Source organism: Epinephelus fuscoguttatus, linkage group LG4 (assembly GCF_011397635.1).
Source record: "Epinephelus fuscoguttatus linkage group LG4, E.fuscoguttatus.final_Chr_v1".
Classification (NCBI taxonomy): domain Eukaryota; kingdom Metazoa; phylum Chordata; class Actinopteri; order Perciformes; family Serranidae; genus Epinephelus; species Epinephelus fuscoguttatus.
Genome location: NC_064755.1, coordinates 47,225,488 through 47,250,443, shown reverse-complemented (window position 1 = coordinate 47,250,443; position 24,956 = coordinate 47,225,488). Strand labels below are relative to the sequence as shown.

The window sequence follows — 24,956 nt, the reverse complement described above, 5'->3', positions numbered from 1 at the left end:
GAGCCACAGCACAAAGAGAAGAAGAGGCTGAACGCTGGATGGATTCAGTGTGGAGGTGTTCAGGTCGCGCTCTCACCGCTGAATGAGACACTCAGCATTCCTGATAAACACCGCCGCAGTCTCTCACACGGTGCTATTTTAAGCCACCGACCACTGTTGCTGCTGGGTGTGTGTGTGCGTGTGTGTGTAATCGACAGGGCTTTTAAATGTGTGTGTGGTCTGCTGGAGGTCACATGGGCTGTGACATCATTGTTTTTGGCTCTGTGGATGTATTAACAGACCTGGACACAGCGTTGGCAGTGAAGCTCCTTTAAATCCTATGAACGTTGCTCATGAACCTAAATCGCATGACCACATGATCATCATCAGGTCCACAGAGCAGGTGCACTACAGACATCATCTGATTCAGTTATCTCAGCTGAAACTGTGTGTGCACCCGCTCTGAAGAACTCTGAAGTAAACTACAGTACAGTAAAGTACAGTGAAGTAAACTACAGTAAACTACAGTACAGTAAAGTACAGTAGTACAGTAAAGTAAACTACAGTACAGTAAACTACAGTAAACTGCAGTAATGTACAGTAAACTACAGTAAAGTAAACTGCAGTAAAGTGAAGTACAGTAAACTACAGTAGTACAGTAAAGTACAGTAAAGTAAACTGCAGTAAACTACAGTAAAGAACAGTTAAATAAACTACAATACAGTAAAGTACAGTAAACTACAGTAAAGTAAACTACAGTAAAGAACAGTTAAATAAACTACAATACAGTAAAGTAAACTACAGTACAGTACAGTACAGTAGTACAGTAAAGTAAACTACAGTAAAGAACAGTAAACTAAAGTACAGTGAAGTACAATAATGTAAACTACAGTACAGTAAACTACAGTAAAGGCAGTGGACACTTCAAATGATGTTGATTTAATTTCAGGGTGTTAATATAGGTTTTGCCGCTGGCCCCGCCCACAGTCACCAGACTCCTCTGACAGAAACATTTTACCTCTCAGGAGTCACTGTCAGAGATGAAGACGTGTTTCCATGACAGGAAACAGGAAACAGAGAAACTTGTTAGCAAACACTGATCTTTAAAACACTGGATCCTGAAACATCCCAAATATGTGACGATAGGAGAAACAGCATCGTCAGGAAGCAGCTGTCAAAACACGCCTGCTCGCCAACCATCAACACTCTGACAGAGACACAGAGTGCCACTCTCAGCTGAGCCGAGCTGCCAGTCAGATGTTTGAGCACATGCACTGATATTGACATGCATGTGCACATACACACAGACACAGTGATCTGACCTCACAGCACACTGAGCTGTCGGCTTGCTGCCGATTCAAACTCCTGACCTGACGTGGCGTCCTCAGCAGGAAAGCACGGAGAAAGGTTTCCAGGAGAATACACACTGAAACAAATAACCATCTGAATTTTTGGATTTTCTTCCATCAGGACTGAAAAACAACAGAATCATTTAAACACCTTAAAAAATACAAACTTTTACAAACTTCAGATGATGAGTGTGTGTGGTGTATGAATACGCTGTTGGGGCACTGTAGTGTCAGTATGATTGGAGCTCTGACAGCAGGTGCACTGTGCTGTCAGTGGTCTTGGTTTTTGTTATTAATTGATAGTTTAGTGAACTTTTTGAGACTGACATCTTTAATTGGCTATCGTTTTCCCTTTTTCGGAATGGTGTCCCATGAGGTGATTTAATGTAAATTAAGTCACATTATTTATCATAATTAATAGTTCACTGATTCTTGAGAGATGGGACAAAACATGCCCCGCATAAAAAAGTCAAATTTAAACGATAAATCAATAAATTCATCATGATTTACATACGTACAAAAGTTAAATCTGAAGGAACTGCATATACCAATGTCATTTTTATCACCCACTTATAACTGTTTGTTGGCGAATTTGTTTAAATGTCTGGTCTGTAGTCAAGAGGTCCATTTAACTGTACTTGTCCTCAGCAAGAGGTCACAATGTTGACCCACCCCAAAAAAAAATTAAAAAAAGAATATTTCTATATTTATAAAACAATGCCAGAAGTGAACATCAAATATGTTCCTTGAAAATCTGTCTGTCAAAGTTGTGTTGTCTTTTTCTGTCAACTCCTACTCGTCCTCGTCGTCCTCTGCTTATCCGGGTCCGGGTCGCGGGGGCAGCAGCCTCAGCAGAGAAGCCCAGACAGTCCTCTCTCCAGCCACTTCCGTCAGCTCTTCCGAGGGAACCCTGAGGCGTTCCCAGGCCAGCTGGGCGATGTAATCCCTCCAACGTGTCCTGGGGCGGCCCCGAGGTCTCCTCCTGGTTGGACATGCCCGAAACACCTCCCAAGGGAGGCGTCCGGAAGGCATCCTTACCAGATGCCCGAACCACCTCAACTGGCTCCTCTCGATGTGGAGGAGCAGCGGCTCTACTCCGAGTCCCTCCCGGATGTCCGAGCTCCTCACCCTATCCCTAAGGCTGAGCCCAGCCACCCTGCAGAGGAAACTCATTTCGGCCGCTGGTACTCGCGATCTCATTCTTTCGGTCACTACCCAGAGCTCGTGACCATAGGTGAGGGTTGGAACGTAGATCGACCGGTATATCGAGAGCTTAGCTTTCTGGCTAAGCTCCCTCTTCACCACAATGGACCGGTTAAGCACCTGCATCACTGCTGATGTCGCCCCAATCCGCCTGTCAATCTCCCGCTCCATCCTACCCTCACCCGTGAACAAGATCCTGAGATACTTAAACTCCTCCACCTGAGGCAGGACCTCCCCCCTGACCTGGAGTGAGCAATCCACCCTTTTCCGGCTGAGGACCATGGCCTCAGACTTGGAGGTGCTGATTCTCATCCCGGCCGCTTCACACTCAGCTGCGAACTGTCCCAGCGAGAGCTGGAGGTCACTGTTCGATGGAGCTAGGAGGACCACGTCATCCGCAAAAAGCAGGGACGAGATCCTCCCGTCACCGAACCCGACACCCTCCACCACTCAGCTGCGCCTAGAAATTCTGCCCATGAAAGTTATGAACAGAACCGTTGACAAAGGGCAGCCCTGGTGGAGTACAACCCTCACCGGGAACAAGTCCGACTTACTGCCAGCCACGCGAACCAGACTCATGCTCCTTCGGTACAGGGACTGGATGGCCCTTAGCAAGGGGCCACCAACCCCATACTCCCGGAGCAGTTACACTAAAATGATGTATAACAGAGCTTTCATACAGCTTTGCACACACATTACTCTTGGATGGATTACTCGGGAATGCAGGCTCGCATAGAAATGCCACGCATATGACATGAAAGTGCAGGAGCAGAGCTTTCCAGTGATGCCACACACATTATTGTGCTGTCATCCCATCGTGCTATAATTACAGATCAATTGTCTACAAAATAAAAACCTGACGAATTTCTTCACAATCCATTATACAGATCTTGTTATCAGTCACTTCATATAGTGAGGAATATCGTATCTTACCACATTTAAGGCTTGGTGTGTTTCTCCCTGTCTATCCACATTTGTTTTTTTCATTGATATAAAAAGAGAGAAGGACATGTAATGATGGCAAATCTGGTTAGCCCAGATTGTCCTGAAAAAAACAAGATATAGCATGTGTATGTAGCTTTTATAATGACTGTGATATGAGCTTAAAAGTAAAGGCAGTAAAAATACCCCAAAAACACCTAGGGCCCATAGGGTTAAAATGCCATGATCGACTGTGTCGAACGCCTTCTGCAGGTCGACCATAACCATTCCACAAAGTTTTCCTTGATCAATTTCTTTTCTAATTTTATCAGTCAAAAACAACAGGCAGGACTCAGTTGAGTGTAATTTTCTAAAGCCTGACTGGAACTGATAAAATATCTTATTTTTATGTAGGTACTCTTCGATCTGTTCATGTATGATTTTTTCCATAATTTTGGACACTACACATAGGATAGATACAGGTCTATAATTACCCCCATCAAGCTTGCTGCCCTTCTTGTAAAGCGGTAAAACTCTGGCCGTCTTAAAATCAGATGGAACACTACCTTGTTCTATATGCAGATTTATAATATGCGTGAGAACCGGGGCGATAGTATCTGCTGCATCTTTAAGGAACCTAGCTTGAATGTTGTCAAGGCCCGTGGCTTTACTACTTTTAAGTTCTTGAAGTCTTCTTAGAACCTTTATAGGACTCACTTTGCTAAAGGAAAAGGATCCAGACTGGATGCCTTGTTCTGAATAATACTTCTGCACCTGCTCTTCATTAAATGCACCCGAATGGCCAGGGAGTTTTGCTACCATATTTTTGGCTACTGAGCTGAAATAGGTGTTTAAATAATCAGCCACCTCTTTTTTGTCACAGGTGATTTTACCATTCACCTCCAAACTAAACGTGAGAGTCTTAGTTTTTGTACTTTTACTATATCCAAGTTCTTTTAGTGCCTTCCAAAGTTTTTTGGGTTCATTTTGATGCTCAGATATTTTATCTTTAAAAAAGGATCTTTTTGCATTCTTCATAAGTCTTTGTGCTTCATTACGTAAGCTCCTATATTGGACAAAACAAGCATCGCTCCGGTTTAACGGAAATTCCTTAAAAACTGTGTTTCTATCTCTAATGACCTTTAAAATATCATTAGACATCCATGGCTCTGTACGCTGCTTTAGTCTAATAGTTTCAAATGGAGCTATACAATTCACAGCCTGTGGAAAACTTGACCTAAGTAAATCCTAAGCTTTATCAACCTCATTACATTTCATTAAATCGGTCCAATTTATAGCCATCAAGTTCTTACATAAAGCAGCAGGGCTATAGTTTTTAAGAGATCTCATTGTAATTGTATTATGACTTTTAAAAATATTTCTCTGAATTTTACGACTAGCATAGATAATAAAATGATCACTCAGACAGCATTCAATCACTCCACTTTGACAGATGTTCAATGGATTAGTCACAAGGATAAGACCAATAATAGTTTGAATAGTGGGTATAACCCTGGTAAAATCAGAAATTAACTGGTGTAAACCAAACAGCTGACAAAAATTAACATAGTTTTTTTAGATCTGGGTGTCCTTTGAGTGAATGTCCGTATTCATATCTCCAGTGATGATTATCAATCAATTTCGATTCAATTTTATTTATAAAGCCCAATATCACAAATCACAATTTGCCTCACAGGGCTTTACAGCATACGACATCCCTCTGTCCTTATGACCCTCACAGCTGATCAGGAAAAACTCCCCAAAAAACCCTTTAACAGGGGAAAAAAACAGTAGAAACGGTAGAAACCTCAGGAACTACTTCTGAGTTCATGAAATCAACACAGTTATTGCATGATTGCTCAAGCAGTTCATAAAAGTTGCGGTGGTCAGGTGGACGATAAGATGATTAAGATGGGTTTAGTTCTTGGGAGTAACACGTCCAACGATATTGCCTCAATGTGGTCATTATTTATGTCCATTCTGACATTAAATGCCAAATCTGCTCTGACAAATGCGCACACTCCCCCTCCTTGTCGATTTCTGTCTCTCCTTATCACAGTATAATTGTCAATTTCAATTTCAGCGTCACCTACAGAGGCATCCAGCCATGTCTCTGAAAATGACAGAATTGCTACTTTACTTTGAAGGCAGAAATGCCGTATCTCATGAATCTTTGGAATTAGGCTGCGAATATTTAGATGAATTAGATGAAGGCCACTCCGAGCAAACACAGAGCTACCGCTTCCAAGTTGTTGCTTTAATGTCTGAGTGACATCGGACTGACCTGGCACACCTGGGAGCTCCCCTTTTTTTCGTGTTGTTGTTTGTGCGTCGCGACTCATCTCTTCCGATCCTGACTCTTGATGTAAAGAGTTTATCCTGGAATCCCGAACCGGTAAAAGTTGTGACCATTTGTCTACTATCCGACTCCATACCTCCGCCACTGACCGACACGGCATTGGCGCGCCAGCGTTGAAGCCCTCGGGGAATAAATCATCACAGGTAAACCCAGCTTTTACCTCTGCTCTTCCTGGTCTGGTTAAAGGGTTGTGTCCGGGCCCGGGGCACTGATGATTATCTCCCGATAGTAGTAGACGCAGCAAGATTATTAGATAGTCGCCACTCCGCTTATTTTTAGCTTCAACAGGTCTTTTTCTGTGGGTCGGCAGCATCCACGCGTGGGTGATTAAAGTCTCATATATGGCATTTTTCCCAAAACCGAAATGTTTTCCACTAGTAGTGTTATGCACGAACATGGTGTTGGTTATGGCCAAACTGCGACCTGCACAGAAGTCCGTTTTTGAAGATTGTTGTAAACGGTGTAATTTACAGGATGTTTGCTGTTATGTTATTCATGTTCAATAAAAGAGAAAAATAGTTTGTTGGTTATCTGTTGTCACTTCAGTCTGTTTAAAATCAGAACCAGAACGGCTTTGCTGGTTTTTCCCAGAGTCCCATCTCCATTGGCAAGTGACCATGGCAATGGCAAAGCCGCTCTGGCCAGGGAACTGGAGAAGCAGGTCTTACCAGCGGAGACCATCCCTGAGCTGTCTGCTACCATCATCGATGGGATGAGTCTGGTTCAGAAGATGAAGGGCAATGAGCAGACCTTCTCTTAACTTGCAGACTCGGTCCTGAATCAAATCCTACATGAAGGAGCCAGAGGACTGATGTGGTCTTCGATGTATATCGGGAGGAATCAATTAAGAATGCAGAGAGAGAGAATTAGGGGTGCACCACAGGAATACAGTTCTGAAACATTGCACCAGGTCACCAGATTCAGCAATGGAGAAGGTTTCTCAGGAGCTCAGCCAACAAGACAAACCTCATAAAGTTCTTGGTGGCTGAGTTGAAGACACCCAAGCTGAGACACAAGCTGAATGACAAGCAGCTGTACATCGCCAGCGAGGAAAGCTGCTTGCACATCACCAGATCAGTGGGCAGAAGTTGAGGGCCTGCAGTCAAACCAAGAGGAGGCTGACACAAGAATCATTTTGTATGCAGCCCATGCTGCAATGGAAGGCTACAGTGCTGTTGTAGTAGCAGCTGATGACACTGCTGTGCTGGTGCTCTGCCTGGCATTCTCTGCTGATTTCTCCTGTTCCTTATTCCAGAGATGTGGAACAAAGAACCAGGTTAGGTATCTTGATATCACCAAGCTACGTCAGGGGCTGGGAGACGGTGTCTGTAATGCTCTGGGTGGCATGCATGCATTCACTCCGATGCAATACTGTGAGTGCCTTCGCAGGCTGTGTTAAGCACTGAGCCTTGAAGCTTATCACAAGATCAGAGCATTTCCAAGAAGTGTTCCTTGAGCTGGGGCAGTCCTGGGAAGTATCCCCTGACCTGTTCAAGAGGCTGCAAACATTCACATGTAAATTGTACTCAGCGCTTGCGACGACAGAGGACATCAACACAGCCCGCTACCAACTTTTCTGCGCACGGCATGGGGAGCTTGAATCTAGCCAGCTACCACCATGCGTGGACTGCCTCTTTATGCATGCTATGCGTGCCAGCTACCAGGCTGGCATCTGGAGAGGTAGTCTCCAGCAACAGCTGTAAGTCCCAAGCCTAGCTGAACATGGCTGGGCCAGAAATGATGAAGGTCAGCTCACCCTGGAATGGATGTGGGGATCTCCAGCCCCTGAGGCAGTGCTGCAGCTGCTGTCTTGCAACTGCAGTCGTAGATGCAAGCTTCCGGAATGCCAGTGCATGAGCAATGGCTTGAAATGTACCAACCTGTGCAAATCAACCCCATGAGGATGACCTTAACACGATGATGACAGTGCTGCACGATTTGAGAAAAATGTGCGATTGAGATTTCGGTGGACAATATCGCGATTTGCAATTGCGATTGTGATTGCAATATAATAAACAGGCCTAAATGGTATCATGAGTCTTCTTGCTTGATTCAGTGTTTCCCCTAACATTATAATAGGCGTCCCTGGCCTGACCTGACATAGTTATTTCATATGGACAGTGTGTAAATGACCATCAACAGACTGCTGTTACGCACAGTCAAACAGATGTTCACACAGCAGCGCAGCACGACACTGTACACACACTCAGTTGGAGCAGAGCCTGTGTTGCGTTCAGGCGTTGTCACTTAAATGACAAATTCCAGTACGTGAATAGACAACTGCATAACACAGCAGCATGTCAGGTGGGCCGAACCCAAGCAAAATTGTGCTCAATCTTTCATTTGTTATCATATAGTTTGTTACGGAGTCCGTGATTTCCCCGTGTCTCTTTGAGGTCTTGTCGTATGGCGTGACACTTACAAATATTTGCGTAATTGTGCTTTGTTGTTGTTTTATGAGGCTCTGGCGGCTTTCAGTTGTCTCTTTGTCTCTAAAATTACTTGGCTTGGCTTTCTCTCGCATGCATTCTTCGTACTTTCCTCTGTGCTGTCTCGAGTGTTGACATAGATTGGTTGTTACCTCGAGGACTTTACCTCGTGAAGTTTTACACAGCACGTCTTTCTGTTTAACGTCGCCATACCTGAACTCAAAGTATTGTCATATGACAGACATTGTTTTTTTTTTCCACCACCAACTCAGTCTGTTTTTGGTCGTGCTCAATCACGCTCTTCTACAGCAGCTATGTTGGTCACTGCTGCACGCCAGGTGGTCACCTGACCATACGTGCTGCACACACCAGGATAGCTTGTGGGCGTAATGTTGATAAACTCTGCACACTGTAGGAGAGGCAGTCACGTTCACAGCCACACATGTTAACATTTATTTACATTAAATCGCAAATTGCAGCCTTTTATGCGGTTATGTAATCACACAGCCTGACATCGCGATTGCGATTGCGATTGTGATTAGATTAATCGTGCAGCACTATCACAGATACAGACCTGACTGACTCAGAAACTGATGACTGATCTCGAGTCAGGCCTTGAAATAATCTAAATACTGTACTAGTGTGCTCCACATTTTTTGACATAAGGATCATAGTCTATTTTTTTCTAGTTCTTTGTTCAAATGATTGCTTCAAAAGTAAAAAGTGTTGATTTGTTTCATGAGTATGTTATCATTTTCCTTAAATTCAGAAACATCCATCTTGCAGGTGAATCATGTGGTTATTATTACTATAGGCACAGGGATCTTGATATAAATAAACCTTTCATGTTTTATGGACATTCCATGTGAAACACCATATACACATAAAAATGAGTATATCTCCAGAACTATAAGGGCTACATCCATAAATCTGGTATGTGGTGAAAGGTAAGACTTTTGAGACTTCAAATCTGGTGTCTAAAAGAAGGTAAATATCAGTGAATTACTCTGGTGTGAATAGATACAGAACAGAAAAATTAAAATGTAATTTCCACCTATGCAGAATTTTAAAAAATAAGGTTGTAGCAGCCTCATATTTTATCTGGGTAGCCATTAATACCATTTTGCAGTTCTTCAATATCTTAAGAATGTATTGGATTGATTTAGACAGCCTGAGTAGTCAACAAGTAGTTAACAAACACCATAGCACCAAATATGCACCATACACAATGGGTTTCCACAACAGGGGTCCATATATTCAGTGCATGATAACCATCACTAAGCTACCAGTCTGCAATGGCTATCATGTCACTAAATAATGTAGACATATATAGGACAAAGAAAATAGCAGCAAGAATTTGCCCATCTTTTCTATTATGATCGGTGGTCTGGCTCATGGACTATATGTCTTATTTATCTAAGGAAATTGTTTTTATGGTATTAAGATTAAAAACAAAGATTGAAAATGCAGACATTAAGAAATGTGGATATTCAGAATGGTGTGAAATCATAACACAAGTTTATATATTGTACTTTATTACATTTCAGTGTAATTAAACACTATTACAATGTATTCCAGGACCTTAGATTCTTTTTGGACTGGAAGAATTAAAATTGTTGACTTTTTAGTGGTTCTGACGGAGTTGACACAAACCAAGCTCTAAAGTGAAACATGTTTATTTAAAAAAAAAAAAAAGTCCTTTTATTTAGAACCTGTTCCTTTACACAGTTAAATAGTTCAGACTTTTCTCTACAGACATTATTCTAATAAATATGGTGTGCATTTAAAAAAAAGATTTTTAAAACCTGTTTGTGAGTTATTATTAATAATTAATAATTATTTAATATAGCCAATATGATACATTAATTGGAGATGTATTACAAGATCAGGCCAAGGCTTAAGTCTCAACAGATGGTGCGGCCGTGTAAAACATAGCAGTGGTGCCTCGATCACAACACATAGTATCCCCTCTTTTACATCATCATCAGTAGATTCCCTACCATTATAATTTACTACCCAACATGTGTAATGGCAGCCTTTTAAAAGCACTAAATAAAAAATGTTTAGATTACCCTGAAATGATGAAGAGGACATGATGATCCTCTGCTCCCCTCCTCACAGCGTCCACAGAAGCATCATCAGAGAGGTTATTAAAATGTGGACGAATCACGTGAGCGGAGCGATCGGCTCCCAGATGTTTAAATATGAACCAGGATCAGCATCGACTACGAGTGCAGGAAGGATGGTTGGTCGTTTTATTTTTAGAGCAGCAGCAGCAGGCTGCAGTGAGATAAGCAGAGTTTGTTTCAGCAACCAGACAGCAGCACTGTCAGAGGACGGCTGACAGGTTTCAGGCTTTGGGGGAACCTGGAAGGGACAAAGCAGCATTAATGTTCATGTGAGCTGGAGCTTACCCAGACTTTACAGCAGCAGTGATACGACAGCCTGCATCATTCATCGGGTCACTCAGTGTGTACGTGAGGTGTTTCCTGTGTGTCTGACACTGCAGACAGGAACTGCTGAGGAATCACATCCCATCTGATCACAGTATGAACTGCACATCCATCACCGTCTGGTTTGGATCTGTCACCAAACTGGACAGGAACAGACTGACAAGGACAATCTGGTGTGCAGAGAGGATTATTGGGACTGATCTTCCCTCCATCCAGGACCTGTACAGGTCAAGGGTCAGGAAACAGGCAGGAAACATCAGTGTAGGCCCCTCACACCTGGACACAAGCTCCTCCCCACCGGTAGGCGCTAAAGAGCACTGTTCGCCAAAACCACCCATCACAAAGACGGCCTCTTCCCCCAGGCTGTCGCTCTGATGAACTCCTAACAGTCACAGAGTGGCAGGAGAACAACACTGCGTCCTCGTACATTGTATATATTTTTATATCTGATGTAGTTTTTTGTATATTGTATATTCTGTATGTTCCACTTCTTGCCTAAATTTGAGTACTTATGTCAATTCTGGTACATTGAGAGCAAGTCTACCAGAGTCAGATTCCTCCTGTGTGCATACATACCGGGAGATTAAACATGATTCTGATTCTGATGAAGCAAATAAAGATGTGACAGTGAGACGAGTGTCAAGACACAGCAGGACAATCAGAGAGACCAACATCTCAGCTGATGGTCAGGTCCTCAGTGGACAGACATGCAGCCAGAGACATGCTGTTTTCATTTTCCTGAGGCTGGTAAGCCTGTGTCTCTGCTCCGTCTTCCCACACACACAGAATCATCTCTTGAATATAAAAACTTATGGTCCTCTGATGAATGTAGGAAGGAGGAGGAGGAGGAGGAGGAGGAGAGCTCCGCCCCTTCACATGAGGAGGAAATGTGTTGTCACATTTTGTCTCATATGTTTGCAGCAACTTGAAGAATAAAACACGTCGGACTCGCCGCTGCTGGCGGGCTGTTTTCTCGTCCTGTGACAGGAAGCCTGTCGACCACCACTCACAGTTGCTGTCTGTCTCAGCTCAGCTTCCTGTTCCACCCGTACACACTGACCTCTGCTGGTGTGAGCTGTGAACTACATAAATACATCCTCAGTACAGCACCTCAATTACAGAATATTGATTGATGTTTGATCAGCACTGCTTCGTGAAACAGTTTGACCTCAGTTCATCAGCAGTGACTGACAGGTGCGTCCTTGGCTCTGATTGGCTGTTGATGTTCAGATGTGTTGGATTCTTGCAGATGTCATCAGAGCAGGCCGAGGAATATATTTATGTCTTCACAGATTATCTGTGTCGTGTGCTGCTGGTGGATTTAATGACAAACTGAAGTCATTGATCTAGACGATGTTTCACTCTGAGCTTCAGAGACGTTTAAAATAAAATAAGTGATGAAATCATGATTCGCAGTATGACGTTAAACATTAATAAAAAGATCAGATCATGTGTCAGTGACGACAGTGAAACACAGACTCCAGTTTATATGATCAGACCTGTCAGGTCACTGACTGTCGTCTCTCATCATATGAAACGTATAAAATGCTCAGTCTGATTCTTCAGATCATGCTACGTCTTCACATCTGGCTCTGATGATGTAACGGAGCTCCTGACTGTCGCAGTGCCGTGTGACATCACTGACTAACAGTCTGAGGTGTGAACGTGTTCGTCATCAGCTCAGCACTTAAATCTCAGAGGACAGTCACCCCATCACTGTGTCTGTCACACGTTCATTTTACACCTCATCTTTACAGAGCTGCTTCTCAGATTCACTCGGAGTGATGTCACTTCCTGTTTTTACCTAATGATCCTCTGCTGAGAAACAAAGCGAGCATCAATGTAAAGATATGATGAAGTTACTGTGACCTCTGACCTGTCATGTGTCCTCAGTAGGTCTGTGAGCTGTCAAAATCAGATCAGGTTTGTGAGGACACTCTGACGTCCTTCTCTCTCATTTCCTCATCTATCTCTCCTCTCATTGGTCGACAGCTGTGGCTTCGCTGGTCGTTACCTGGCTAGTCTCTGTGTGGTTTCCTTCGTTGGCTGTCTCTGTTTGGCCTGATGTTGTTTCTCTTGTTGGACAGCATGTCTCCTCCTCATCTGTCTGACCTCAGCTGAAGCTGGTTGGACGGCGTCTCTGTCCCTCTGACCTCAGCTGAAGCTGGTTGGACGGCGTCTCTGTCCCTCTGACCTCAGCTGAAGCTGGTAGGACGGCGTCTCTGTCTCTCTGACCTCAGCTGAAGCTGGTTGGACGGCGTCTCTGTCCCTCTGACCTCGGCTGAAGCTGGTTGGACAGCGTCTCTGTCCCTCTGACCTCGGCTGAAGCTGGTGGGATAGCATCTCTGTCCCTCTGACCTCAGCTGAAGCTGGTTGGATGGCGTCTCTGTCCCTCTGACCTCGGCTGAAGCTGGTGGGATAGCATCTCTGTCTCTCTGACCTCGGCTGAAGCTGGTTGGACGGCGTCTCTGTCCCTCTGACCTCGGCTGAAGCTGGTTGGACGGCGTCTCTGTCCCTCTGACCTCGGCTGAAGCTGGTTGGACAGCGTCTCTGTCCCTCTGACCTCGGCTGAAGCTGGTTGGACGGTGTCTCTGTCCCTCTGACCTCAGCTGAAGCTGGTGGGATGGCGTCTCTGTCTCTCTGACCTCAGCTGAAGCTGGTGGGATGGCGTCTCTGTCCCTCTGACCTCAGCTGAAGCTGGTTGGACAGCGTCTCTGTCTCTCTGACCTCAGCTGAAGCTGGTTGGACGGCGCCTCTGTCCCTCTGACCTCAGCTGAAGCTGGTTGGACGGCGTTTCTGTCTCTCTGACCTCAGCTGAAGCTGGTTGGACAGCGTCTCTGTCTCTCTGACCTCAGCTGAAGCTGGTGGGATGGCGTCTCTGTCCCTCTGACCTCAGCTGAAGCTGGTGGGATGGCGTCTCTGTCCCTCTGACCTCAGCTGAAGCTGGTGGGACGGCGTCTCTGTCCCTCTGACCTCAGCTGAAGCTGGTGGGATGGCGTCTCTGTCCCTCTGACCTCAGCTGAAGCTGGTTGGACGGCGTCTCTGTCTCTCTGACCTCAGCTGAAGCTGGTGGGATGGCGTCTCTGTCCCTCTGACCTCAGCTGAAGCTGGTTGGACAGCATCTCTGTCTCTCTGACCTCAGCTGAAGCTGGTGGGATAGCATCTCTGTCTCTCTGACCTCAGCTGAAGCTGGTTGGACGGCGTCTCTGTCCCTCTGACCTCAGCTGAAGCTGGTTGGACGGCGTTTCTGTCTCTCTGACCTCAGCTGAAGCTGGTTGGACGGCGTCTCTGTCTCTCTGACCTCAGCTGAAGCTGGTGGGATGGCGTCTCTGTCCCTCTGACCTCAGCTGAAGCTGGTGGAATGGCGTCTCTGTCTCTCTGACCTCAGCTGAAGCTGGTGGGATGGCGTCTCTGTCCCTCTGACCTCAGCTGAAGCTGGTTGGACGGCGTCTCTGTCTCTCTGACCTCAGCTGAAGCTGGTTGGACGGCGTCTCTGTCCCTCTGACCTCAGCTGAAGCTGGTTGGATGGCGTCTCTGTCCCTCTGACCTCGGCTGAAGCTGGTGGGATAGCATCTCTGTCTCTCTGACCTCAGCTGAAGCTGGTTGGACGGCGTCTCTGTCTCTCTGACCTCAGCTGAAGCTGGTTGGACGGCGTCTCTGTCCCTCTGACCTCAGCTGAAGCTGGTGGGAAGGCGTCTCTGTCCCTCTGACCTCAGCTGAAGCTGGTTGGACGGCGTCTCTGTCCCTCTGACCTCAGCTGAAGCTGGTGGGATGGCGTCTCTGTCTCTCTGACCTCAGCTGAAGCTGGTGGGATAGCATCTCTGTCTCTCTGACCTCAGCTGAAGCTGGTTGGACGGCGTCTCTGTCCCTCTGACCTCAGCTGAAGCTGGTGGAATGGCGTCTCTGTCTCTCTGACCTCAGCTGAAGCTGGTGGGATGGCGTCTCTGTCCCTCTGACCTCAGCTGAAGCTGGTTGGACGGCGTCTCTGTCTCTCTGACCTCAGCTGAAGCTGGTGGGATGGCGTCTCTGTCCCTCTGACCTCAGCTGAAGCTGGTGGGATGGCGTCTCTGTCCCTCTGACCTCAGCTGAAGCTGGTGGGACGGCGTCTCTGTCCCTCTGACCTCAGCTGAAGCTGGTGGGATGGCGTCTCTGTCCCTCTGACCTCAGCTGAAGCTGGTTGGACAGCATCTCTGTCTCTCTGACCTCAGCTGAAGCTGGTGGGATAGCATCTCTGTCTCTCTGACCTCAGCTGAAGCTGGTTGGACGGCGTCTCTGTCCCTCTGACCTCAGCTGAAGCTGGTGGAATGGCGTCTCTGTCTCTCTGACCTCAGCTGAAGCTGGTGGGATGGCGTCTCTGTCTCTCTGACCTCAGCTGAAGCTGGTGGGATGGCGTCTCTGTCCCTCTGACCTCAGCTGAAGCTGGTTGGACAGCATCTCTGTCTCTCTGACCTCAGCTGAAGCTGGTTGGACGGCGTCTCTGTCTCTCTGACCTCAGCTGAAGCTGGACAGCATCTCTGTCTCTCTGACCTCAGCTGAAGCTGGACAGCATCTCTGTCTCTCTGACCTCAGCTGAAGCTGGACAGCATCTCTGTCTCTCTGACCTCAGCTGAAGCTGGTTGGACGGCGTCTCTGTCTCTCTGACCTCAGCTGAAGCTGGTTGGACGGCGTCTCTGTCCCTCTGACCTCAGCTGAAGCTGGTTGGACGGCGTCTCTGTCTCTCTGACCTCAGCTGAAGCTGGTTGGACGGCGTCTCTGTCCCTCTGACCTCAGCTGAAGCTGGTTGGACGGCGTCTCTGTCCCTCTGACCTCAGCTGAAGCTGGACAGCATCTCTGTCTCTCTGACCTCAGCTGAAGCTGGACAGCATCTCTGTCTCTCTGACCTCAGCTGAAGCTGGTTGGACGGCGTCTCTGTCCCTCTGACCTCAGCTGAAGCTGGTTGGACGGCGTCTCTGTCCCTCTGACCTCAGCTGAAGCTGGACAGCGTCTCCGTCTCTCTGACCTCAGCTGAAGCTGGTGGGACAGCGTCTCTGTCTCTCTGTCTCTCTGACTTCAGCTGAAGTTGGACAGCGTCTCTGTCTCTCTGACCTCAGCTGAAGCTGGACGGTGTCTCTGTCTCTCTGACCCGTCCTCCTCTCTCTTCCTATAGGCTAGCCACACTGGTATGCGCTCATACATTTACAAGCAGAGCTCTGTGATTGGCTCGCAGGCGGAGCACAGCGGGATGAGGACGTATTACTTCAGTGCCGACACCCAGGAGGACATGAACACCTGGTTGAGGGCCATGAACCAGGCCACACTGATGGAGAATCACACGCACACGCTCATCAGGTACAGCTACACACACACACACACACACACACACACACACACACACACACACACACAGAAGTCAGGAGGTCCTGCAGGAGGATGACGTTCAGTCACTAAATAAACAGACTGAACAAACTCAATGTTCCTCCAGAGGTCGTCTCTTCTTCTGTTCCTACTGTCAAACACTGACCTGTCAGCTGAACACCGTGAGCTCCCCCTGCTGTCTGACAGCTGTAACTTATAAATCAGAACTTCTGTCCTCTGAGAGTTTTTATATTGAGATATAAAGTTGATTAAAGTAGCTCATTAGGATCGCACAGCTGTTGACCTGACTGAACACACACACACTCTCTATCTTTAAATGTTTGTCCTCTGTCAGTCTGTGTTTGGTACCAGACATGTTGTACGGTACTGTAGAGGTTTTGAACGACCCCTGACCAGAGATCAGCTGATAGTGATCATCCCTGAAAACCAGTTTTAATGTAAACAGTCCTGATCTGACATTCTAATGGACTGTGTTTTATTACCTGGCTGCGGAAACCACAGCTGGGTGCTGTCTTAAAAAACTGCCAATACCAGTACCAATACCAGTACCAACACCAATACCAGTACCAGTACCAGTACCATACCAGTACCAATACCAATACCAGTACCAGTACCTGAACCTCTGACGACAGCAGACATCCCGTGCAGGAATGTCTTCCTCTGTCAGAGCCTATTTCTGGACATTTGTCAGCTCTACTGCCCAGTTTAAAACATTTGTTAGAAAAGTAATCAAACCATAATCAAGTGTAATAAGTTACATTACTTTGCTGAAGTAATTAAAACAGTTGAATTATTTATTTCATTTTTAATAACTATAATGTGCTGCATTTACAAAGTAATTTTACCAACACTGAACCTCATGCCAACAGATCCAAACTTTACAGTCAGACTGACAGAGACAAACTAATCATTTATATTGAATATCTTCAGATCCCAGCTGTCGACGCCTGAGGCTGTTTAATTCATCTCCTAAATATAAACTGTGGTGTGAGACTGAACTTCAGAGACCTGACAGGATTTTATTACCCAGTTTAACACCTGGCTGTGGTCTCAGGGTTCCTCTCCTCGTCTGTCCTGTGTTTTTAGCTTTGCTCTTAAAGTTAGTGTTGATTTTAAAAGTTTGTCTTTTATGTGACGTTCATAGAGTTTAAATTCAGTTCAGCAGAGCAAAGACAGAGACCTCTGAGATGGATGAAGGACACATCCATGTGATATCAAGGCAGTGATCAAATGAAACAGAACTGGTGCTTATCGAGTTAAAAACACTGAAATCCTTCGAGAGGTTTGAAGAAGAAGAATCATCTGTCAGCTGGAGTTAATTATGCTCCTGTTCTCCTGTGTAACACTGAGTTTTTTACAAATATTCAAGGAGTCGGCCTCAGACAGGAGAATAACCAGAATCACTTTACTCTCTGTTTCCTCCCTGATGCTTCTGTTAATGTTTCCTCCTCCAGCTCTCAGGTGTGTCTGATTATTCATCTCCTCACCGCTGTCTGCCGCCACTCTGCCGTCACTCTCAGGAATCAAACTCTCACAGTGTTAGAGACAAACTCACACACAGTATAAACAATGACAGCCCGTGTCATGTCTTCTCTCCACAGACCATCTGATAAGTTGGAGACATTCAACATGTTGCAGCAGCAGGCCGTCCCTCAGTCCAACCACATCAATCACCACAAGACCTCCGACTGCGACACCATGAAGCCCATCATCCACGAGGTCCTCCTGGAGCCCATCCACCACGACACAGACGAACGCTGCAGCTTCCACAAAGACTCTCCTGCCACCGCCACGCTGGAGCGCCCTATAGGCAGTACCACCCTGGAAATGGACACACACACGTCCCTCCCCTCCAACCCTGCATCCTCCGCCCTCCCGCAGTTAGACCACGTGTCGGCCTCAGCGCCCGTATCCAGGGTTCCCTCCCGGGCACCATCACGAGCTGCCTCCACTCTCCCCTCCAGCGTCTGTACAAGGAACGGCCTCATGTCCACGCCCAGCCCCATCCTTGAGCCCAATGGCATTGCAGCAGGGACGTACCAGAGGGCGCCGGCCCCACCCCCTGCTGACACACACAAACAGGTGCACAGGAGAAGCGCTCTGGAGCAGGTGGAGCAGTGGGTCAAAGTGCAGAAGACAGAGCACAAAGGGTATGTCAGTGTCACATGTCTGATATCCAGATATAAAGTCCTATCAGATTACTGACGTTATGTTTCATTGACTGTGCCGCAGAGGTGGGTCAAGGTCAGGGACTCAGGTCACATGACCTGAGTCAGACTTAAGTTTGAGGTCTGACGCTGATAAAGGATTCGACTTGACTTTGACTCTGTGTTTATGACGTGAGACCTGTGAGAGTTTTTGTGTCCTGCTGTTTCAGCCCGTCATCCAGAGAGAACACTCTCCCTAGACGCACGCCACCGACCCAGCACAAGTTCACCTCTGTAGATGCATATCAGACCTTGCCAAAGACTCCTCGCCAGAGCCCCACGCCTGCCCGACTTGGCGAGTACAAGTACGCCCAGGACCGCCTCAGCCACTTCCGCCTCACCCCCGACCCGGGGCCCAACACCGTGTGGCAACTGTACGAGTGGCAGCAGCGCCACCAGTTCCGTCACGGCAGCCCCACGGCGCCGCTGTACACTCCGGCCCCGGACTACCCATTTGGCCCCCGCCCCCAGTCCACCGTGCCTCCCTCCTCGTCATTAACCCGGTCTGAAGGAGCGTCCCGCTGTGTGTCAGTCCCACCTTCAGCTGCAGACATCCCTCCACCCGGGCCTCCACCCGGCAGCAGCAGAACCCTGTCGCCCACACGGAGGCCGCACACGCCAGCGGAAAGGGTGACCGTCAGGCCGGTGGGTGATAGGTCAGTGATGGACATGCCCTTCACCATGTCCCCCCGCAGGACCAAGTCTCAGCTGCTCAAGGTAAAATAATGTTTGTTACAGACGACCCGTCGAAGTGAAACTAAAGTCTCGTCTTTATTTCAGTAAACTGTTCTGTCCTCACACAGGTTTAGTTTATGTTGGACACACTGAGGTCACATGAGTGTCCAAACACAACCTCAGTGGGACAGTTAGACTTTTGTTAATCAGAGGTAATGAAACTGTGATGTCAGTAGTTAATCCACATCAAACTCTCACTGTAAACTGCATATATACATATATACATTCATACATATTAAAGCAATATCTCACGAGAGGGAGTGACGTTGGACTGTATATCTTCACGGCTGTGATTCGGTCACAGAAGACAGTCACAGCCGTGACGATATACAGTCCAGCGTCACTCCCTCCAGTGTGATATTGCTTTTATACAACAGGTCAACAACAGCTTAAACAGCAATGCTGAGTAAGGAAATGTTAACAAAAGGTGATGAAATAAATTATTTAAGTATGTTATGTAGCGCCGCGAAATAAAAAACAAACAAACAGTTCCCCGGTCTGTTGCCAGGCAACGCAGCACACACGCCAGGAACTCACAAGCTACTTTGTGTTTACATTGATCTGCAGCTGTGTAACTTCGTCCAGTTCAAACCTGGATGTTGGCACGGCCGATTCAAACACACCTGGAGGTCTGCACACAAGAGTCCTGGCTTTCCTTTTCCTCGTCCTCTCCTGACGACCAATCAGAATTTAATTCAAATGTAATTTTGGGGAAAATATCCATCTTCTTGGTGTAACGCTATAGTGTCAGTTTGCATCAGTGTAGCGAGTGTGACAGCTGGTTAATATACTGTTCTGTTTATATTTATAACACCTGTGAGCGGAGTGATTTTACTGTTAAAGTCCCAGGGATGTTATACTCTATATCAGCACTCATGGAATGCCTCTCGTCCAATCAGATTACTCGGTCGGATAAATACATATATAGAGTGTGCCAGGGCTGACGTCAGAACCCAGAAGTTTAGCATCGCGCTGGTTCCCGGAAGAGAAAGTGAATGTGATTTTTGCATTGCGTTTCGGATTATATCAGAAAATAAGCTCTGTGGCTAACACAAGTTTATGATACTTACAGGTTTTGTTCAGCGAGATAATCTTCACATATGAACACCTTTCATACCGCATTTGAAGCTTAAATGACGAAGTAAAAAGCTAACGTTAGGCTTTAACGGACTACATGACTACTCCACAGTCGCATGACTCTTGACGTCACCGCCACTAAGCTTTCAACTGATTTCGGCTGCTTTATTTTAAAAACATTGTATAATGGGGAAATCGGACTGTTTAAGCTAAATAAGAAGCTGTAATGGCGGACTGCCAGCACTCTTGCCTGTTCGGGGGTGATGACGTTTAATGTCCCGACAGGGTTTGTAGTCGTATTGAGCAACTTGTTAGCAACCACCTTTTTTACGACACGTAAAAGCTTCAAAATTCACAAGTAGGGTATTTACTGACGTGTTTTATGTCGTAGAACAAAACCTGAAACTCGCTTAAGCTTTTGTTAACCACAGACCTTATTTGAGGCATTTTACCAAAATCCCATTCAAAAAACGTATTGACTTTTAGACGAGAGAACCGGAAGTGCTAAAAGCGCTAACGGAGTTCCGGGTTTACTGGCACACTCTATACAGAGCTGTTTAATATACTGTGTTAAATAATAATGATAAAGAATACAGAGTTTCTCCTCTGAAACAGGAGCAGGAGCCTTTAATGATGAGGTGATGACACTGTCCATAATCTGACTGTTTACTGTCTCTAAACACCACTGAGTGAGTGTGTGTGTGTGTGTGTGTGTGTGTGTGTTTACTAACTGTGTTGTCTGTGTGTTGTCAGGCTGCTACTATCGAGAGACGGTCGATGCCTGCATCTGGTTACATCACACACACAGTCAGTGCTCCCAGCCTCCACGGGAAAACGGTACGTCTGACTAATCAAACACAACCTCACTGTATTTTAGATATTAATGTTAGACAGAGTGTTACTGTGGGTAGGGACGCCATTTGTCTCTGTTTGGAGCAGAAACTTTAACAGGCTGACCCAGGAAGTGATGTGTAACTCCCTCTCACTGTTTCAGAGTTCAGTCTCACGATGTGTTCACGCTGACAGAGATCAGTCAGCGTTCATTCCTCACTAAAACAAAATGTTAGTAGATATTGAATCTTGATCAGTCTTTTGTCAGCACAGGCCAGTCGGCTGCTGAACATTTGCAGACGTTGTCTCCGGCGTGACGCTGTGAGTTCAGTCTTCTGTATCGACAACATTAACCCTCCTAAATGTATCTGCTGTTCGATCTGTCTGTCAGCTGTTAGTGAATACAGAAGTTTTTATGGTTTGACTGAAGTGTGGTCAGTGTTAACATCCTGTGGTGCACCACAGCCTGAGGAGCTCACCCTGCTCCTCATTCAGCTGCGTCGGCATCAGGCCAAGATGGCCTCCGCTCGTCAGCACGCGTTCTCCCAGCTCCAGCGGCTCAACGGTCCCACGGACGCCTACCAACACAACCACTTCCTCACCACCACAAGCACCAGCCCCCTCCTCAGCTCCGGCCCCTCTCCTGTGTCCCACCTCCGACATGTGGGCATCTCCACTCCCCTGGGCCCCTGCAGCACCCAGGTGGGGTCCCTCCCCCCCGCAACATGTCTTCCTGTCCGCCCCTCATGTTACCACGACCTGGTGGAGGTTGCTGCTGAACACACTGCGGAGCTGCATCACACTCCGATTTGATGGAGATCTTCACCTGTTGCTTCTGTCACACAGAAAACTCTGAATGTTCAACACTGTCTCTCTGACACACGTGTCGTTATTATTTCTGTCCATTATTCCTGTCTCCTCCTCAGTTTGTCTGTCCATCAGTTTGTCTGTCTGTCAGTTTGTCTGTCCATCAGTTTGTCTGTCCAAGTCCAGACTGAAAGATCTCATCAGATAATGAACTCTAATCATTTTAAGACTCCTTCATGACTTTAATTTGTCCAACACTTTGATTTTAACTGGATTTTGTCAAAAATAATTTCTGTATTTGAATGAAATGTTGCTGTGAGGGGGTCGTCATCCTCGGGATGAATCCTAATGACATTTAATATCCTGAGACATCCTCTCATACCGCTGTCAGGGCAAGTGGACAGGTTCAGGCAATCATTGTTGAACATTATCATGTCTCTGCTGTCTGAGTCCAAACACCATCAGCACCTCTAATTGTACCACATGTCAGAAACTTTCAATTTAAAACTGATCTGACACGTGTGTGTGTGTGTGTGTGTGTGTGTGTGTGTGTGTGTGTGTGTGTGTGTGTGTGTAAAACACCTTTAAACGATCTGTGTGAAGAATTCATCATCCCCCCATAATCCAACCATCATCCCAACATCATCAATCAATCAATCAATTTTATTTATAAAGCCCAATATCACAAATCACAATTTGCCTCACAGGGCTTTACAGCATACGACATCCCTCTGTCCTTATGACCCTCACAGCTGATCAGGAAAAACTCCCCAAAAAACCCTTTAACGGGGAAAAAACGGTAGAAAGCTCAGGAAGAGCAACTGAGGAGGGATCCCTCTTCCAGGACGGACAGACGTGCAATAGATGTCGTACAGAACAGATCAGCATGATAAATTAACAGTAATCCATATGACACAATGAGACAGAGAGAGAGAGAGAGAGAGAGAGAGAGAGAGAGAGAGAGATGCAGGACAGACAGATATTATATTGTAATTAATAATAATATATTAATATCTGATAGTATACATGTGTGACAATAATCATATGTGTATAAAGGCTCCGGAGAAGAAGCCGAGTTAGTGACATCCAGAATGGCCGAGTTAGCAAGATGCAGTAATAGAATACGAGAGAGAGAGAGAGAGAGAGAGAGAGAGAGAGAGAGAGAGAGAGAGACGGGGCCCGGTGTATTATAGGGGGGTCCTCCGGCAGACTAGGCCTAAGTCAGCCTAACTAGGGGCTGGTACAGGGCAAGCCTGAGCCAGCCCTAACTATAAGCTTTATCAAAGAGGAAAGTCTTAAGTCTAGTCTTAAATGTGGAGACGGTGTCTGCCTCCCGGACCGTAACAGGAAGATGATTCCACAGGAGAGGAGCCTGATAGCTGAAGGCTCTGGCTCCTGATCTACTTTGGAGACTTTAGGGACCACGAGTAACCCTGCGTTCTCAGAGCGCAGTGTTCTGGTGGGATAATATGGCACTATGAGCTCTCTAAGATATGACGGAGCTTGACCATTTAGAGCTTTATAAGTTAACAGTAGGATTTTAAATTCAATTCTGGATTTTACAGGGAGCCAGTGCAGAGAAGCTAAAACAGGAGAAATATGATCTCGTTTCTTAGTTCCTGTTAGTACACGTGCTGCTGCATTCTGAATTAGCTGGAGAGTTTTTAAGGACTTACTAGAGCTACCTGATAACAGAGAGTTACAGTAATCCAGCCTAGAGGTAACAAAAGCATGGACCAATTTTTCTGCATCTTTTCGGGTCAGGATAGGCCTAATTTTCACAATATTACGCAGATGAAAAAATGCAGTCCGTGAGGTTTGTTTTCAATGAGAATTAAAAGACAAATCTTGATCAAATATTACTCCGAGGTTTCTTACGGTAGTGCTAGAGGCCAGAGCAATGCCATCTAGAGAAACTATGTCATCAGATAAAGAGTCTCTGAGTTGTTTGGGGCCAAGAACAATAACTTCAGTTTTGTCTGAATTTAACATCAGGAAATTGGTGCTCATCCAGGTTTTTATGTCTTTAAGGCAGTTATGGAGTTTAGTTAATTGATTACTTTCTTCTGGCTTCATCAATAAATACAACTGAGTATCATCCGCATAACAATGGAAATTTATAGAGTGATTTCTAATGATGTTACCTAAAGGAAGCATATATAGAGTAAATAGGACTGGTCCGAGCACAGAACTCATGGAACTCCAAAACAAACTTTAGTACGTAAGGACGATTCATTATGAACGTGAACAAACTGAAAACGATCAGATAAATAAGATTTAAACCAGCTCACTGCAGAACCTTTTAGGCCAATTAAGTGATCCAGTCTCTGCAGTAGAATTTGATGGTCAATTGTGTCAAACGCCGCACTAAGATCTAATAAAACAAGTACAGAGACAAGTCCTTTGTCTGAAGCAATCAGAAGGTCATTTGTAATTTTAACTAGAGCTGTCTCAGTGCTATGATGCACTCTAAATCCTGACTGAAATTCCTCAAATAAATTATTATCATGGAGAAAATCACACAGCTGGTCTGCGACTACTTTCTCAAGGATCTTTGACATAAAGGGAAGATTAGATATTGGTCTATAGTTGGCTAACACCTCTGGATCCAGGGTGGGCTTTTTTAGTAGAGGTTTAATTACAGCTACCTTAAAAGACTGTGGTACATAGCCTGTTAATAAGGATATATTGATCATATCTAATATATGAGTGTTAACTAAAGGAAAGACCTCCTTAAGTAGCCTAGTTGGGATGGGGTCTAAGAGACACGTTGATGATTTAGATGAAGAAATCACTGCGGTCAATTCTTGAAGAGAAATTGGGGAGAAGCAATCTAAATATATATTAGGTCTTACAGCTGTGTTTGAGGTTAGATAGGTACTATCTGAGGACAGGAGGTCATGAATTTTGCCTCTAATAGTCAGAATTTTGTCATTAAAAAAGCTCATAAAATCATTACTGCTAAGGGCTAAAGGAATACAAGGCTCAATAGAGCTTTGACTCTCAGTCAGCCTGGCTACAGTGCTGAAAAGAAACCTGGGGTTGTTCTTGTTTATTCCAACCATCATCCCCCATCATCCCACCATCATCCCACCATCATCCCACCATCATTCCACCATCATCCCACCATCATGCCACCATCATCTACCATCATTCCACCATCACCCCACCATTATCCCACCATCATGCCACCATCATGCCACCATCATGCCACCATCATCTACCATCATTCCACCATCACCCCACCATTA

At 45.9% G+C, this 24,956-nt stretch overlaps 1 protein-coding gene across 50 annotated transcripts in view; it reads left to right on the top strand.

Annotated features, from left to right (window-relative positions):
• LOC125887903 (pleckstrin homology domain-containing family A member 7-like) overlaps positions 1 to 24,956 on the top strand; it is a 222,073-nt gene that overhangs the window by 162,248 nt on the left and 34,869 nt on the right. For 49 of the 50 annotated variants that reach the window (XR_007449241.1, XR_007449230.1, XR_007449216.1 and 46 more), the window contains exons 10-13: positions 15,840 to 16,021; positions 17,650 to 18,198; positions 18,426 to 18,972; positions 20,821 to 20,904. Coding sequence is in view for 1 of the 50 variants with exons in the window: in XM_049575015.1 (XP_049430972.1) it covers positions 15,840 to 16,021; positions 17,650 to 18,198; positions 18,426 to 18,972; positions 20,821 to 20,904; positions 21,364 to 21,600 (1,599 nt within the window). In the remaining 49 variants the exon portion in view is untranslated. Of the gene's footprint in view, positions 1 to 15,839; positions 16,022 to 17,649; positions 18,199 to 18,425; positions 18,973 to 20,820; positions 20,905 to 21,363; positions 21,601 to 24,956 lie in introns of all 50 variants that reach the window. The other variant, XM_049575015.1, reaches the window with a different exon arrangement.